We start from the raw sequence: 19,195 nt of genomic DNA on the forward strand, positions 1-19,195 counted from the left end.
CTGTGGTGTGTGTGGGTGTGTGTGTGTGTGTGGTGTGTGGTGTGTGTGTGTTTGTGTGTGTGTGTGTGTGTTGTGTGTGGTGTGTGTGGTGGTGTGGTGTGTGTGGTGTGTGTGTGGTGTGTGTGGTGTGTGTGTGTGGTGTGTGGTTATGGTGTGTACTACCTCAAGCATATATTCACTTGGTTTCCCCCCCTTGTTGGTTACCCCCCTCAGGTCTATCCTCTCTATGTTCACTGAAATACAAACAAATGATAATTCTAATTATCTGATAATATCGTCTAACAAACTAAGAGCATCATGTGCTTTAGAGTCCTACATTATACCATGCTAGAGTATGCTAGCACGTGCTAGACGAAATTGAGTGATTAGTGGTACTATTAGCTCTGCTGTAGGTTGTGCCTTCAAGGCTGATTCAGCCACAGACACATGTTGTTTTGGCACCAAATATATGTAATTAAATCAAATGTCTGAGTTCAGAGAGGGAAAATCACAGGGAACGATATCACCTGGTGTTCATTTAAAACATATTAAACACTTTAAACTGGCAATCTCATAGAACCACAGGAAAATTGGAAAGAGTTCAGAGGAAGACAGAGAGAAAGAACAAAAAAAACTAGAGGGAGCATACAGATAGAGAAACTAGGTAGAAAGAAAGAGAGAGCAATGGAGAGAAACAGTGATAGGAGGATAATCTAGATTTATGGTTGGATTAACGGCACATTTTAGGGATCCTGCCAGTGACATTTTGGCTGAGCTCTGCAGAGATTCAGAGAACACACACACCCTCTGAAATCACATACACAACACTCATAAACACACACACACAGTAGATTACACACACACACTGGTCTGTGTGTTAAATATACCCTGCAGACTCAGCACTTCCTCTGTTGTGTATTAGCATTGGGAGAGGTGCTAGCTAGCTGAATGAAGCTCTGTGCTGAAAGCCTCCTATCTGAGGGGATCAGAAATGACTAAATATTGTGAAAAACCTCCTGTCACTACTTCTCCAGGGGGTTGGGTCTCAGTCAGGCCAGGAAAGGGCCTCACCCCTGGCGGGCGAGTGTGAACTTATCTGGAATGTTTTGAGGAGCAGAGCAGAAAGTCTATAGGCCTCCTCATTGTAAGACTGCTTGCCTGCCTTCTCCTACCTAACCACCCACTCAAACCTTCATTACTCTCGAGAACTTCCATCAAGATCAATACAGAAGCAGCAGGGTCGAACCCATTGTGTGAGTGTGTAAGTGAAAGAGAGTATGAACAGTGTGTAGAAAAGAAAGGTGAGTAAGTGAAAGAGAGAGTAGGGACAGTGTGTAGAAAAGAAAGGTGAGTAAGTGAAAGAGAGAATACGAACAGTGTGTAGAAAAGAAAGGTGAGTAAGTGAAAGAGAGAGTAGGGACAGTGTGTAGAAAAGAAAGGTGAGTAAGTGGGGAAAGTGAATGTGACATGTGTGCTTCTGGAGTGTGGACAGAGGAGGAACTACAGTACTGTATGTCATGCTGTCTGTGCTGAACCCTCTCTCCTTTGTGAGCTCCTTACCCTGCCCATGTTCAAACCATACAGAACCAGACAGTAGCCAGAGACAATAGCACTGACCTAATATCACTCTCACTCACAGCAGAGTTTACACAGACACAATCCCCTCCTTAGTTAGGTTTAGCATATCACCCATGTTACTGTAAGGCAACTGAATATTCATCTACACCCTGAAAACAAATGGTTAGTTGACTTTTAATTGAGATGAGTTGGTATAGTCTGATCATACATAGCCAAAGGCTGCATGTGGAGAATTGACCATGCACATTCACCTGTTATCAGTTAGGCCTACATTCTCAGAGACAAACTGAGTGCTGCTATCTTAGTATCTTTCCAGATTCAGAGCATTGCACTACAGGTGACCTACTGGCAAGAATTCCTCTTCTTTCACTGTTTAATCGCTTAGTTACATGGACTTATTCAAGGTTTCCAAAATATGCTAGTCATTTTTCCCATGACTGTCTGGTGTAGACAGGAGGGCAGTGTGTATTATTATCTGTGTTAAAGCATCACTCTCCGAAAACAGAGTGAAGGCGTGGTGATGAGAAAGAAAAAGACATTGACTGCTATTCATATCTCATAGCTAAAATAACCTAATAACCCTGAGGACAAGTATGTGAGTTAACTCCTAAACCAACAACAACCACTTCAGCCAAGAGATCCTCTCTGGTCCAAACTGATGCGTAGGACCAACTTCATCCAAAAACTTCTTCCAGTACTGATAATGGGCCAGATTTCCTATTTGAATTCAACTGTGATACAATGTTTCTAGGAATTTCCTAAGTCTGTAGTCTAAAAACCCACTAAGGTGAAATTAAACATATTACGAACACTGAGGAAAATAAGGACGGCCAAGTGACATCAGTCCAGGAACAGATCTGGGGACAGCTTGTAAGATTTAAACACCTATGCACCTTTCTGCCCTTTCTCACAGCGCTAGTCTTTCAAAATACACCATCTTAACCCAAAAAGCATACCTCTTAATGTGCAAACTCAGTTTATCTACCACACACTAACTCCTCCCTCCACCCACCACTCAGCCAAAGCTAAGCTCACAGATCTCCAACCTCCTCCAACACACACATCCTCAACCTAAGGGACAGAGTTCATCTCCTCTCAACCACATCCTGTACTACACAGTAGTAACCCAAGCCATGTACTCACATGTAACCTAGCCATGTCCCGGTCCTTCTCACCCACCCAGGCAGTCCATCTCCCTCAGCACCCTGTTGCATACCAAGCCACCCTGCACCAGGTCGTCCCTCTCCCTCAGTCCCCTGCTCTGCCACCCTGCCTCGTCAGGTCGTCCCTCTCCCTCAGTCCCCTGCTCTGCCACCCAGGTAACCTGTACCCTCTGCCATGCCACCCAGCCTCTCTCTCAGCACCCTGCCTGTTCTCAGTAGGTAGTAGGTGCTGGAGGCTCCATATGCCTGGTGCCAGACTCATTAATCCAGGGCATACTACCATTCAAACAGATCTGGTTACATATTATACCCTGTGCAATACACTGGCACACAGAGACACACAAAGTGACTAATCAACAGTGACAGTGTTTGTCTTTTTTACATTATCAGCACATTTCATGTGGTGTGTGTAGTATGATAATGACACCAAAACCAAGATGGCATTACAAATTAAGTCCCTCACTATCTACATGTTTGAATAACAAGTGCACCCTCGCTGCTGTGTGTGTGCGTGTGTGGAGGTATGTTCGTCCTGCTTTGTGCTGTGTGATGACAGGCATGCAGCCCTAGCCATGAGGTAGTGTAGCTAGCCCAGCATTGGGTTACCAGAGAGGGGAGAGGCCAATCCTACTGAGTAATGGAGAGACCTGCTCCTTTCAAAGCAATATCAGCCCTCAGCTTAATCTGCTCCTCTAACTATCAACTCCTTAATCCTCTAACACCCTTAACTATCAACCCATACTTAAACTACCCTCAGATAGAAGACATTCCTACACACTGACTCATTATACCATTATACAGTTTGGGTAACCTGAGTTCAAAATATTACATGTAAGGTAGTATCTAAATTATTAACGGGGCACCAGTCCTTTCTTGGACAAAATTGGTCATCTAAGTAGGCCTGACTTGTGAGTTATTTACAATAACTCTATAAGACAAAAATTTGAATAATAGTAATACATTTATAAATTGATGAATATGAAGGTATGAATTCTTTGAGAATCAATTGGAGTTCTTTCCCAAAATAACTAGACAAATACAAGTTCTTTATACAGTTCTTTATACAGTCGTGGCCAAAAGTTTTGAGAATGACACAAATATTCATTTTCACAAAGTCTCCTACCTCAGTTTGTATGATGGCAATTTGCATATACTCCAGAATGTTATGAAGAGTGATCAGATGAATTGCAATTAATTGCAAAGTCCCTCTTTGCCATGCAAATGAACTGAATCCCCCCAAAATATTTCCACTGGATTTCAGCCCTGCCACAAAAGGACCAGCTGACATCATGTCAGTGATTCTCTCGTTAACACAGGTGTGAGTGTTGATGAGGACAAGGCTGGAGATCACTCTGTCATGCTGATTGAGTTCAAATAACCGACTGGAAGCTTCAGGAGGGTGGTGCTTGGAATCAATGTTCTTCCTCTGWTAACCATGGTTACCTGCAAGTGCCGTCATCACGTGCCGTCATCATTGCTTTGCACGAAAAGGGCTTCACAGGCAAGGATATTGCTGCCAGTAAGATTGCACCTAAATCAACCATTTATCGGATCATCAAGGACTTCAAGGAGAGCGGTTCAATTGTTGTGAAGAAGGCTTCAGGGTGCCCAAGAAAGTCCAGCAAGCGCCAGGACCGTCTCCTAAAGTTGATTCAGCTGCYCGATCGGGGCACCACCAGTACAGAGCTTGCTCAGGAATGGCAGCAGGCAGGTGTGAGAGCATCTGCACACACAGTGAGGAGGATGAAATCAAATCAAAGTTTATTTGTCACGTGCGCTGAATACAACAGGTGTAGACCTTACAGTGAGACATTACAGTGAAATGCTTAATTACAGGCTCTAACCAATAGTGCAAAAAAAGGTATTAGGTGAACAATAGGTAGGTAAAGACATAAAACAACAGTAAAAAGACAGGAATATACAGTAGTGAGGCTATAAAAGTAGTGAGTTAGTCAGGCTGATTGAGGTAGTATGTACATGAATGTATAGTTAAAGTGACTATGCATATATGATAAACAGAGAGTAGCACCAGCGTAAAGAGGGGTTGGGGGGAGGAACACAATGCAAATAGTCCGGGTAGCCATTTGATTACCTGTTCAGGAGTCTTATGGCTTGTGGGTAAAAACTGTTGAGAAGCCTTTTTGTCCTAGACTTGGCACTCCGGTAGCGCTTGCCATGAGGTAGTAGAGAGAACAGTCTATGACTGGGGTAGCTGGGGTCTTTGACAATTTTTAGGGCCTTCCTCTGACACCGCCTGCTGTAGAGGTCCTGGATGGCAGGCAGCTTAGCCCCAGTGATGTACTGGGCCGTACGCACTACCCTCTGTAGTGCCTTGCGGTCAGAGGCCAAGCAGTTGCCYTTRCAGGCAGTGATYCAACCAGTCAGGATGCTCTCGAACTTGCAGCTGTAGAACCTTTTGAGGATCTCAGGACCCATGCCAAATCTTTTTAGTTTCCTGAGGGGGAATAGGCTTTGTCGTGCCCTCTTCGCGACTGTTTTGGTGTGTTTGGACCATTCTAGTTTGTTGTTGATGTGGACTCTAAGGAACTTGAAGCTCTCAACCTGCTCCACTACAGCCCCGTCGATGAGAATGGGGGCGTGCTCGGTCCTCATTTTCCTGTAGTCCACAATCATCTCCTTAGTCTTGGTTACGTTGAGGGATAAGTTGTTATTCTGGCACCACCCGGCCAGGTCTCTGACTTCCTCCCTACAGACTGTCTCGTCGTTGTCGGTGATCAGGCCTACCACTGTTGTGTCGTCAGCAAATGTAATGATGGTGTTGGAGTCGTGCCTTGCCACGCAGTCGTGGGTGAACAGGGAGTACAGGAGGGGACTGAGCACACACCCCTGGGGAGCTCCAGTGTTGAGGATCAGTGTGGCAGATGTGTTGCTACCTACCCTCACCACCTGGGTGCGGCCCGTCAGGAAGTTCAGGATCTAATTGCAGAGAGAGGTATTTAGTCCCAGGATCCTTAGCTTAGTGATGAGCTTTGAGGGTACTATGGTGTTGAACGCTGAGCTGTAGTCAATGAATATCATTCTCACATAAGTGTTCCTTTTGGCCTGGTGTCAAGAAGGGCAGCAAAGAAGCCACTTCTCTCCAGGAAAAACATCAGGGACAGACTGATATTCTGCACAAGGTACAGGGATTGGACTGCTGAGGACTGGGGTAAAGTCATTTTCTCTGATGAATCCCCTTTCCAATTGTTTGGGGCATCCGYAAAAAAGCTTGTCCGGAGAAGACTAGGTGAGCGCTACCATCAGTCCTGTCTCATGCCAACAGTAAAGCATCCTGAGACTATTCATGTGTGGGGTTGCTTCTCAGCCAAGGGAGTGGGCTCACTCACAATTTTGCCTAAGAACACAGACATGAATAAAGAATGGTACCAACACATCCTCCGAGAGCAACTTCTCCCAACCATCCAGGAACAGTTTGGTGACGAACAATGCCTTTTCCAGCATGATGGAGCACCTTGCCATAAGGCAAAACTGATAACTAAGTGGCTTGGGGAACAAAACATCGATATTTTGGTTCCATGGCCAGGAAACTCCCCAGACCATAATCCCATTGAGAACTTGTGGTCAATCCTCAAGAGGCGGGTGGACAAACAAAACCCCACAAATTCTGACAAACTCCAAGCATTGATTATGCAAGAAAGGGCTGCCATCAGTCAGGATGTGGTCCAGAAGTTAATTGACAGCATGCCAGGCAGATTGCAGAGGTCTTGAAAAAGAAGGGTCAACACTGCAAATATTGACTCTTTGCATCAACTTCATGTAATGTCAATAAAAGCCTTTGATACTTATGAAATGCTTGTAATTATACTTCAGTATTCCATAGTAACATCTGACAAAAATATCTAAAGACACTGAAGCAGCAAACGTTGTGGAAATTAAATTGTGTCATTCTCAAAACTTTTGGCCACGACTGTACAATCAACAGCTAATAACGCTAATCAAAATATTTACAAACATAATGAGAGGGATCATGAAAAGGTAGGAAATAGAACGAAAGACAAGAAAGAGACCTCAAGATATCTGAATAATAAAGATGTGATTCTCAGTCTGTGAACAAAGTCTGTTGTAGAGGTCGACCGATTAATCGGAATGGCCGATTTCAAGTTTTCATAACAATCGGAAATCGGTAATTTTGGACGGCGATAAAAAATAAAAAAAGTTTTTTTTCTTTTTACACCTTTATTTAACTAGGCAAGTCAGAAGAACACATTCTTATTTTCAATGACGGCCTAGGAACGGTGGTTAACTGCCTGTTTCAGGGGCAGAACGACAGATTTTTACCTTGTCAGCTCAGGGATTCAATCTTGCAACCTTACGGTTACAAGTCCAACGCTCTAACCACCTGCCTCACGAGGAGCCCGCCTGTGACGCGAATGCCGTAAGAAGCCAAGGTAAGTTGCTAGCTAGCATAAACTTATCTTATAAAAAACAATCAATCAATCATAATCACTAGTTATAACTACACATGGTTGATGATATTACTAGTTTATCTAGCGTGTCCTGCGTTGCATATAATCGACGCGGTGCGCATTCGCGAAAAAGGACTGTCGTTGCTCCAACGTGTACCTAACCATAAACATCAATGCCTTTCTTAAAATCAATACACAGAAGTATATATTTTTAAACCTGCATATTTAGCTAAAAGAAATCCAGGTTTGCAGGCAATATTAACCAGGTGAAATTGTGTCACTTCTCTTGCGTTCATTGCACGCAGAGTTAGGGTATATGCAACAGTTTGGGCCGCCTGGCTCATTGCGAACTAATTTACCAGAATTTTACATAATTATGACATAGCATTGAATGGCACATATTGCACTTTTACTTTCTTCTCCAACACTTTGTTTTTGCATTATTTAAACCAAATTTAAATGTTCATTCAGTATTGTTGTAATTGTCATTATTACAAATACATTCTTAAAAATCGGCCGATTAATCGGTATCGTCTTTTTTGGTCCTCCAATAATCGGTATCGGTATCGGCGTTGAAAAATCATAATTGGTCGACCTCTAGTCTGTTGTCCTTGGCTCTGGTTAGGCCGCATGGAAGTGAACAAAGGAAAGATGGCGGTGTGTCCTTAGTCCTGAGTTGAGGGGTTCCTTGGTGGTGGTTTCTCGCTACTTTCTGCTGGCTCTTCCTTTGAGTTGCAGAGGCTGTGCTCTAAATCATCTTCTCCCTCTTTCCTTGAAGAAGGTTAGCTTAAATGTACTGTTCAGGAGTACACAAGCTCTTTAAAGACTGTCTCCTTCTGAGACTGTTTAGTGCATGGGCTCTTCCGCACCAATGTCTGTACTGGATTAAAGGTACTATTTCCTAAAATGTACTTTCACTAAGGTAAATTCACCAGTTCTTGCCATTAAAGGCTAAGGTCCAGGCCCTGTGGTCAGTCTACTGAAGATGGAGGTTCATCTCCCTCCTCGAGAGAGGTCCAACTTGAGAGGTCCAGCAGGATAAGAGAGTGAGGTGGGAGACATCAGAGTCCTTTTGCAGTCCTGTGACGTAACAATGTATCATACCTAGGTGTGAAGGGTCAATTTTATGACCATTTGTCTTAGAGAGCGAGAGAGCTTGGAAGAACTTATAGACAGACAGTAAAAGGATGTTCAACATTGTTTTCTTATATGACATTAAAACAACACGTCGCTACAAATGTTACTGTACAATTCATTGACCAGTCAAGTGGTGCCTATAGTATAGAAAGAAGGACCTCAAAATAAGACACAGTGTATCAAAGAAGGAGAATCTAAAACAGATGTAGATCTCTTCTACTGTAGTAACATCTACTTCCTACTATTGTCAGGATTTCAGAGAAAAATGGCATTGCTGAGGTCATCATTGTCCACCAAGCCCCTCCTACCTCCAGGTAAAGATTTCCAAAACTGGAGGAGAAAATGTGTCTTGTGAATTACATAACATGTGACCACGTTTGGAGTGAACATCTGGGTTTTGGTCTAGTCAACAAGAAAAAAGAGAGAAGAGAAAGACAAAAAAAACATGCAGACAACTAAGAAACATACAATATTTATAGCTGTAGTGTATGTGACCTGAAAACAATCCCAAGCAACAGTATCATCCAAATCCAAACAAGCATGGCCCTTTGTGAGTTTGTTTCTTTCTGGCTGTGCATGCATACAAGTTGTCTATTCAGGTCTATTCAGAGCCTATGGCAGCAAATATTTACAAATGTTGTACTAAGGAGAAAAATAACAATCTGCTACACTCTCATTGAATAGCAGTATTCCCCGTCATAACAAATACCTCAATACCTAAGTGACACTCTAGTAGAGTAAAAGTTTTAAACATCATTCCACATAGCAGTGGAACTGTTCAGTAGTATGTACAGTGTGAATGGGTGAATGGGAGAATGAGAAGTGTGAAACCGAGGATGATGGGAGATTCCTGCAGCAGCTGCTCCCTCCAGACTGGAGCAGCGTAGCAGTGTGTAAAACATAACACTGATGCCCTTCATGGCACACGGCCAGCACTCCCTCAGGTTGAGAACTAGATTAATGAGCAACCTTCTCTCTCTCCTTCTGATTGGGGGAGGGCCATAGGGCAATCATGCCTCCACATTCCTCAAGGAGCCTGGTTGGTCGATATCGGTATTTCAGCATGTGGTTTCTTGTTCTGGGTGCATGTGTGAGTGGCTGACACAACTAAAAAGCATGATCTGTCTGACAACTACTGATGTAGGATCTTAATTTCAGCCAGTTTGCTTCAAAAGGAAAATAATCCTGCAGCAAAAGGAAATGGAAATTATTATGTGGATTATTATTAATGGATATTTCTTGCAGGTGTTGATACATTTTTCATTAGGGCAAAGCAAGTCTGGCATTTTAAAGTGAAAACTACAAACTTTAGAATACTTTTATACCTTGAATACACTACAAGTTTGCATTTCCAGCTGTGCAGGAAAATTCTAAGCAACAAATGAGTGATCAAATTAAGATCCTACATCTGTAACCGAACTGCTTCCTCCAAAGACACGTACTGTATGAGCGACAACGGAACACCTGTGATCTCAAGAACTACAGATTCCCATGTGTGACGTTGTTGGAGTGAACCTTGACCCTTACTGTCTCTGGAATGTCCTGTCCTTGTCTCGTTCGTATATAAAGTAAATTAGTYTGAGAGAGTTCTGTGGATAAGCATGACAGAGAAAAGTTATGTTTCTCACCTTTGCTGGGTTTCCCAACATGCACCTTGACTGGCAGCTCCTTGCATGAGAGAGATGGCATGTGAGGCATGGATTCTGGGACAATTCCCTCGTTCCCTCGCCCTGCCCCGACCTCTCGGTGCAGTGTCTGTGAAACATGGGTCAAAGGTCATGCCAAGTAGGTTAATATCATGGTTAGAGGGTTAGGGTTACTAAACCTTCAGCACCTTGACTGTCATTCAGACTGCCCTACTGTCATATAATCATCTCCCTCGTGTATTATGCCTTAAAGAGGTAAGAGACAGGATCACACTCACAGACTTTTGGAAATCACTGACTTTATTTGAAAATTACCTCTGATGACATCCTATGGGGTCATTTTCTTAGGACACTATATTTTTCAATACAAAACATAGAAAATCATTGTCATCACATACAGTGCCTTCTGAAAGTATTTATACCCTTTGACTTTTTCCACATTTGTTGTGTTACAGCCTGAATTAAAATGTATTACATTTATATTTTGTGTCACTGGCCTACACACAATACCCTGTACTGTCAAAGTGGAATTATGTTTTTTTAATGTTTTCAAATTAATTTAAAAAAGACAGGCTGAAATGTCATGAGTCAGTAAGTATTCAACATTCGTTATGGCAAGTAAAAATGTGCTAAAGAAGTCACATAATAAGTTGCAGGGACTCACTCGGTGTGCAATAATAGTGTTTATGTCACGGCCGTCAACAGAAGTGGACCAAGGTGCAGCGTGGTGAGCGTACATGTTCTTTTTATTAGAAAATACGCCGACCAAAACAATAAACACTACAAAACAAACCGTGAAGCTAAAGGCTATGTGCCATAAACAAAGTCAACTTCCCACAAAGACAGGTGGGAAAAAGGGCTACCTAAGTATGGTTCTCAATCAGAGACAACGATAGACAGCTGTCCCTGATTGAGAACCCTACCCGGCCAAAACGTAGAAATACAAATAATAGAACATAGAATTCCCACCCCAACTCACACCCTGACCAAACCAAAATAGAGACATAAAAAGGATCTCTAAGGTCAGGGCGTGACATTTTAACATCATTATTAAACGACTACTTTATCTCTGCACCCCAGAAATACAATTATCTGTAATTCCAAGGAACAGTCCAAGGAACAGTCTGTAGATCTCAGACATAGAATTGTTATGAGGAATACAGTGCCTTCAGAAAGTATTCACACCCCTTTACTTCTTCCACATAATTTTGTTGTGTTACATCCTGAATTTAAAATTTATTAAATTGAGATTGTGTGTCACTGATCTACACACAATACCCCATAATGTCAAAGTGGAATTTTGTTTGTAGAACATTTTAGAAATAAATTAAAAAATGAAAAGAGAATGTCTTGAGTCAGTAAGTATTCAACCCCTTTGCTATGGCAAGCCTAAATAAGTTCAGGAGTAAAAATGTGCTTACCAAGTCACATAATACAGTGCATTCAGAAAGTATTCAGACCCCTTGACRTTTTCCACATTTTGTTACGTTACAGCTTTCTTCAAAAATGTATGAAATCGTTTTTTCCCCTCATCAATGTACACACAATACCGCATAATGACAAAGCAAAAACAGGTTTTTAGAAATGTTTGCAAATGTATTAAAAATRCCATTTACATAAATATTTAGACCCTTTACTCAGTACTTTCTTGAAGCACCTTTGGCAGCGATTACAGCCTCGAGTCTTCTTGGGTATGACGCTACATGCTTGGCACACCTGTATTTAGGGACTTTCTCCCATTATTCTCTGCAGATCCTCTCAAGCTCTGTCAGGTTGAATGGGGAGAGTCCCTGCACAGTTATTTTCAGGTCTCTCCGGAGATGTTCGATRGGGTTCAAGTCCGGGCACTGGCTGGACCACTCAAGGAWATTCAGAGACTTGTCCAAAAGCCACTCCTGCATTGTCTTGACTGTGTGCTTAGGGCCGCTGAAAAACATCTCCACAGCATGATGCTGCCATCACCATGCTTCAATGTAAGGTTTCTTCCAGACGTTACGCTTGGCATTCAGGCCAAAGAGTTCWATCTTGTTCTCAAGGATGATCAATCAAAASAGGATGCTCATAGCAAAGGGTCTGAATAGTTATGTAAATAAGGCATTTCTGTTTTTATAACCTTTTTTTGCTTTGTAATTATGGGGTATCGTCTGTAGATAGATGCCGATTTTTTTTATATACATAAAATGTGGAACAAGCGAATACTTTCCGAATGCACTTTACAGGTACTTCAGAGTGCAAACGACCTTAAACTGGGAGGGCGAAGATTTACATTCCAACAGGACAATGACCCCAAGCATACAGCCAACGCAACACTAGAATGGCTTCAGAACAAGAATGTGAAAGTCCTTGAGTGGCCCAGCCAAATCCCATACTTGAATCCTGTTGAAAATCAGTGGAAAGACTTGAAGATTGCTGTTCACCGCCACTCCCCATCTAACTTCACAGAGCTTGATAAAATCTGCAAGGAAAAATTGGAGAAAAACCCCAAATCCAGATGTGCAAACCTTATACAGACACACCCAAGACTCAAAGCTGTAATCACCGCCAAAGGTGCTTCTACAAAGTATTGACTCAGGGTTGTGAATACTTACAGTACAAGTAAAAAGTTTGGACACACCTACTCATTCAAGTGTTTTTCTTTACTTTTACTATTTTCTACATTGTAGAATAATAGTGAAGACATCAAAACTATGAAATAACACATATGGAATCATGTAGTAACCAAAAAAGTGTTAAACAAATGTAAATATATTTTAGATTTTAGATTCTTCAAACTAGCCACCCTTTGCATTGATGACAGCTTTGTACACTCTTGGAATTCTCTCAACTAGCTGAGGAATAAGGAATAACTTTATTCATGAGGAATAACTTTCCAACAGTCTTGAAGGAGTTCCCACATACAGTGGGGCAAAAAAGTATTTAGTCTCTTAAAGAAGAAGTTACAGGTCTGTGAGAGCCAGAAATCTTGCTTGTTTGTAGGTGACCAAATACTTATTTTCCACCATAATTTGCAAATAAATTCATWAAAAATCCTACAATGTGATTTTCTGGATTTTTTTTCTCAGTTTGTTAGTTGAAGTGTACCTATGATGAAAATTACAGGCCTCTCTCATCTTTTTATATGGGAGAACTTGCACAATTGGTGGCTGACTAAATACTTTCCCCCCCCACTGTATGCTGAGTGCTTGACGGCTGCTTTTCCTTCACTATGCAGTCCAACTCATCCCTAACAATCTCAATTGGGTTGAGGTCGGATGATTGTGGAGGTCAGGTCATCTGATGCAGCACTCCATCACTCTTCTTCTATGGTCAAATAGCCCTTACACAGCCTTGAGGTGTGTTTTAAGCGCAAACCAGATGGGATGGCGTATCGCTGCTGAATGCTGTGGTAGCCATGTTGGTTAAGTGTGCCTTGAATTCTAAATAAATCACAGACAGTGTCACCAGCAAAGCACCCCCACGTCATCACACCTCGACAGAAAATTTCCGTATTGACTGACCTTTATGTCTTGAAGCAATGATGGACTYTTGTTTCTCTTTGCTTATTTGAGCTGTTCTTGCCATAATATGGGCTTGGTCTTTTACCAAACAGGGCTGTCTTCTGTATACCACCCTTACCTTGTCACAACACAACTGATTGGCTCAAACGCATTAAGAAGGAAAGACATTCCACAAATACATTTTTAACAAGGAACACCTGTTCATTGAAATGCATTCCAGGTGACTACCTCATGAAGCTGGTTGACAGAATGCCAACAGTGTGCATAGCTGTCATCAAGGCAATGGGTGGCTACTTTGAAGAATCTCAAATGTAAAAAATATTTTGATATGAGTAACACTTTTTTGGTAACTACATGATTCCAAATGTGTTATTCAATAGTTTTGATGTCTTCACTATTATTCTACAATGTAGAAAATAGTAAAAAAATAAAGAAAAACCATTGAATGAGTAGGTGTGTCCAAACTTTTGACTGGTACTGTATGTCAATGAGATATTTGCCAAACTTTCCAAAACAAGAATTTTCACTTTGTCATTATAYGGTATTGTGTGTAGTTGGGTGAGAAATAAAATATAATTCATCATTTTCGAATTCAGGCTCTAACACATAATGTGGAATGAATAAAGGGATATGAATACCTTCTGAAAGCACTGTAAGTTTGTGGCAAATCCAATACCACTCTCCAAATTTTCAAGCATAGTGGTGGCTTCATCATGTTATGGGTATGCTTATAATCGTTAGGTACTGGGGAGTTTTTCAGGACAAAACATTATCGGAATGGAATGGCCGAGATCAGTTTTGACTTAAATCTGCTTGAAAATCTACAGTTGAAGTCGGAAGTTTACATACACCTTAGCCAAATACATTTAAACTCAGTTTTTCACAATTCCTGACATTTAATCGTTGGAAAAATTCCCTGTCTTAGGTCAGTCAGGATCACCACTTTATTTTAAGAATGTGAAATGTCAGAATAATAGTAGAGAGAATGATTTATTTCAGCTTTTATTTCTTTCATCACATTCCCAGTGGGTCAGAAGTTTACATACACTCAATTAGTATTTGGTAGCYTTGCCTTTAAATTGTTTGTCTTGGGTCAAACGTTTCAGGTAGCCTTCCACAAGCGTCTCACAATAAGTTGGGTGAATTTTGGCCAATTCCTCCTGACAGAGCTAGTGTAACTGTGTCGGGTTTGTAGGCCTCCTTGCTCACACATGCTTTTTCTGTTCTGCCCACAAATTTTCTATAGGCTTGAGGTCGGGCTTTGTGCTGGCCACTTTATTAACAAGTGCATCGGTGATGTTGTACCCACAGCGTCTATTAAAACATTCCTCAACCAGAAACCGTGGATTGATGGCAGCATTCGCGCAAAACTGAAAGCGCAAACCACTGCTTTTAACTTCTCTAGGGTAGGGGGCAGCATTCGGAATTCTGGATGAAATGCATGCCCAAATTAAACTGCCTGCTTCTCGGGCCCAGAAGATATGATATGCATATAACTGGTAGATTTGGATAGCAAACACTCTAAAGTTTCCAAAACTGTTAAAATGGGTCTCGACCCCGCCCTGTGCAACTGGGTCCTGGACTTCCTGACGGGCCGCCCCCAGGTGGTGAGGGTAGTTAACAACATCTCCACCCCGCTGACCCTCAACACTGGGTCCCCACAAGGGTGCGTTCTCAGCCCTCTCCTGTACTCCCTGTTCACCCACGACTGCGTGGCCATGCACGCCTCCAACTCAATCATCAAGTTTGCAGATTACACTACAGTGGTAGGCTTGATTACAAACAACAACGAGACGGCCTACAGGGAGGAGGTGAGGGCACTCGGAGTGTGGTGTCAGGAAAATAACCTCACACTCAATGTCAACAAAACAAAGGAGATGATCGTGGACTTCAGGAAACAGCAGAGGGAGCAGCCCCCTATCTACATTGACAGGACAGTAGTGGAGAGGGTGGAGAGTTTTAAGTTCCTCGGCGTACACATCACGTACAAACTGAAATGGTCCACCCACACAGACAGCGTGGTGAAGAAGGCGCAGCAGCGCCTCTTCTACCTCAGGAGGCTGAAGAAATTRGGCTTGTCACCAAAAACATCCAAACTTTTACAGATGCACAATCGAGAGCATCCTGTCGGGCTGTATCACCGCCTGGTACGGCAGCTGCTCCGCCCATAACCGGAAGGCTCTCCAGAGGGTAGTGAGGTCTGCACAACGCATCACCGGGAGCAAACTATCTGCCCTCCAGGACACCTACACCACCCGATGTCATAGGAAGGCCATAAAGATCATCAAGGACAACAATCACCCGAGCCACTGCCTGTTCACCCCGCTATCATCCAGAAGGCTAGGTCAGTAGAGGTGCATCAAAGCGGGGACCGAGAGACTGAAAAACAGCTTCTATCTCAAGGCGATCAGACTGTTAAACAGCCATCACTAACATTGAGTGGCTGCTGCCAACATACTGACTCAACTCCAGCCACTTTAATAATGGAAAAATTGATGTAATCAATTTATCACTAGCCACTTTATATAATGTTTACATACCCTACATTACTCATCCCATATGTATATATTGTACGCTATACCATCTACTGCATCTTGCCATCTTGATGTAATTAAATGTATCACTAGCCACTTTAAACAATGCCACTTTATATAATGTTCCCATACCCTACATTTCTCATCTCATATGTATATACTGTACTCTATACCATCTACTGCATCTTGCCATCTTGATGGAATGTATCACTAGCCACTTTAAACAATGCCYCTTTTWTATGTTTACATACCCTACATTACTCATCTCATATGTATATACTGTACTCTATARCATCTACTGCATRTTGCCTATGCCGTTCTATACCATCACTCATTCATATATTTTTATGTACATATTCGTATTCATTCCTTTACACTTGTGTGTATAAGGTAGTTGTTGTGGAATTGTTAAGTTATATTACTTGTTAGATATTACTGCATGGTCGGAACTAGAAGCACAAGCATTTCGCTACACTTGCATTAACATCTGCTAACCATGTGTATGTGACAAATAAATTTGATTTGATTTGATTATGATTTATACATTTTGACCATAGACTGTGTATTGTGACACACTGAGCAGGTGTCTGTGCTGCTTGCTCTGTGATTAGGTATCTTGAAAGGCTGTCAAGACAGCTAGGGGAGAGTAATAGTCACTGCACTCTGAACTAGGGCCCTGTATTTTGGTTAATCGTGTCACATCACCTGGATTTGACCCTTTATTAAAGGTTTTTCAACATACTGTCCTATTTTCTTCTTCTTTCAGATGGTCCAGCACCATCCTCAGATAATTGCTTTCATTTTTGGTTCAATTCTAATTTCTGTAAAATGATAAACCAAAACACAGGGCTTTACCTATACTAACTAGTTTCCTGGAAAGGAGAGCCGTTTTAAAAGGTCTGTTGAAAGAGACTGTCGTCCTGCTTGTGTTTACTTTCATATGCCCAGTAATCTTATTGCTTCTGTATTTATTTACATGTACCGGCAAAATGTCTTAGCTAGAGTTGTGCAGTCAAAATATCTTCATTACAAACAAATGTTTTTTATGTATTTTGCGTCTTTCCTCTTTGAAGCCCTGTAAGTGGTGAGGCTGATGTGTATAAGAGCAGAGGTAAAACAGCACACGTGCTCAACCAAGCAGCAACAGCAACACACAGACAAGCTCTGAAACCAATTAAGCGTTCTTTACAGTGTGCTACTGCCACATCCGCATCCATTCCTGCCAAATCTGCTCTTTTTCTCAGGGGAAAGGGAAGGTCCTGCTGCTAGGAGAGATGCTTGCTGCCTGGGCTAGGTTTACAACTGAAATGGACATGGTCATGGCAGATAAATTAATGGATAAATTAATGAAACACCACTAAGGAGTGTGTGTTATTTAGCTATGTTTCATGTCTGATCGGGTTAGGGTTAACGTAAAGGCTTCTCCAAACAGTCAGAGAGAACAGCAGTTAGACTAGAGCTTCCTGGTGATTCACTGGAGTGTTGAGTCTCTCTCACACAGGATTGATTTCAGCATTGAGAAATGTGCTGACCTGCACTTAATGGAGGCCAAGACCAACAAAACACTAAATACAACCAAGCGCTTTCCTTTGAGCAGCCAGGGTACTTTCCCCTCAAACACATGTTTGAACAGCCCTTTGTGTTTGCTGGGTGTCTCTGATTCAACACATTGACAAACAGGCACTTGTAATGATCCTGCCTTTGTTTAAGAATAGAAAAAAGTTAACCTGTGTCTGTGTATTCAAATCCAATTGAAGCCGTAAGGTTAATTTTTCTTTTGAAGCATAACATTTAGCCTTTTATGTGTTCTTCACTCTTTCTCTCTCAAACAAACACACATACACACACACAAAACACACACTGTAATATTGTAAATAGAAGGGTAATGACATTTCCAGATGTTTCTTGAGGTGTTTTTTAAATCAAGAATAATATTCCTGATGCTCGACAAAAGACCCTTAAAATGGCATAACATCATTTATAACTTTTTGCAATAAATGTCACAATCCTAAAAGCAAAGAAAGCTGTATATGTTGTTAACAAGGTTTCATAATCCCACATTGCTGTGTTAARATCTGGTTGTCCAGAGAGGTAAAAAGTCATGCTGAATCTACAGACAGAGTGTATGAGTGAATGTTCAGGACACCAATGGTTGAGGACAACAGACAGACATGCCACTGGGGGACCAAAAAAAACATGTTTGTTTAGTTCAATTAATTCCTTTAAGGTCACATTTGTTAGTAGTGGGCAATTCCACGATAACAGAATGACGCCCAGATTCAGATAGTTCACCTCAAAATGTATGTCAAACTAAAACCAATAATTGCAAAGTTAAACAAACCATACAACTATATGCACCAGGACCACTTCAAAAAATGTCCATGAAGATTTAACAAAAACACACTTGAAGAACAGCGCAGATGCAAATTTTGATAACAGAATGTCGGTTTGTGCTGTTTGTGCAGTCATTGTGTTACCAAACTTTGCATCTGCACTGTTCTGTAGGTAGCCTTTTGGTTAAGAGTGTTGGGCCAGTAACTGAAAGGTAGCTGGTTCGATTCACTGAGTTGACGAGGTGAAAAAATTGCTCATGTAAGTTMCTCTGGAAAAGAGTGTCTGCTAAATGACAAAAAAATAGTAAATGTGTTTTTGTAAAATTTACTGTGGAAATGCTTAAGTCGTCCTGGTGCATTAAGTTGTATGGTTTGATTAACTTTGCAATCAGTGGTTTTTGTTTGACATACATTTTAAAGTCAACTATCTGAGTCTCGGCATCATTTCTGTTATCGTGGAATTGCCCTAGTATGTCTCAACATGACCTAGAAATGGGGGAAGGGCTAAGGGAATGTTATCATTCTATTCCTACTTTTGGAAAAACCCACACAAGTAAAAGGTGTAGGCATATTAGCGTAGTTACAGTGTAACAACAATCTATTCTCAATCAGTTATAAATAATGTAGGCCAACAGTGTATGTACAAAAAATGTCCCCTTGTATGCTCATTTCATCCAAAAGAGGGTACAAGAGCTGCCTGTCCCACAAGATGCATCACTCCCAGAACCGGAACAGTGTAGGGAGCTGTTGAATGATTCTGGTTAGCCTCCTAGCACTGACACTCACTAACTTTTTGGCTTGTTAGGTACGTTCTTAGAAAAAAGGGTTCCAAAAGGGATCTTCGGCTGTCCCCATGGGGGAACGCTTTTTGGATCCAGGTAAAAAACATTTTTGGTTCCAG

General features: G+C 41.7%; 1 protein-coding gene across 2 annotated transcripts in view; it reads right to left on the reverse strand.

Moving 5' to 3' along the window:
• LOC111953086 (zinc finger CCHC domain-containing protein 14) overlaps positions 1-19,195 on the reverse strand; it is a 36,770-nt gene that overhangs the window by 15,613 nt on the left and 1,962 nt on the right. For both annotated transcript variants that reach the window (XM_023972180.2, XM_023972179.2), the window contains exons 2-3: positions 9,913-10,039; positions 163-233 (exon numbers count right to left, since the gene is read on the reverse strand). In XM_023972180.2, the coding sequence (XP_023827948.1) occupies positions 163-233; positions 9,913-10,039 (198 nt within the window). The remainder of the gene's footprint in view (positions 1-162; positions 234-9,912; positions 10,040-19,195) is intronic.

Source organism: Salvelinus sp. IW2-2015, linkage group LG26, assembly GCF_002910315.2.
Source record: "Salvelinus sp. IW2-2015 linkage group LG26, ASM291031v2, whole genome shotgun sequence".
Classification (NCBI taxonomy): Eukaryota; Metazoa; Chordata; class Actinopteri; order Salmoniformes; family Salmonidae; genus Salvelinus; species Salvelinus sp. IW2-2015.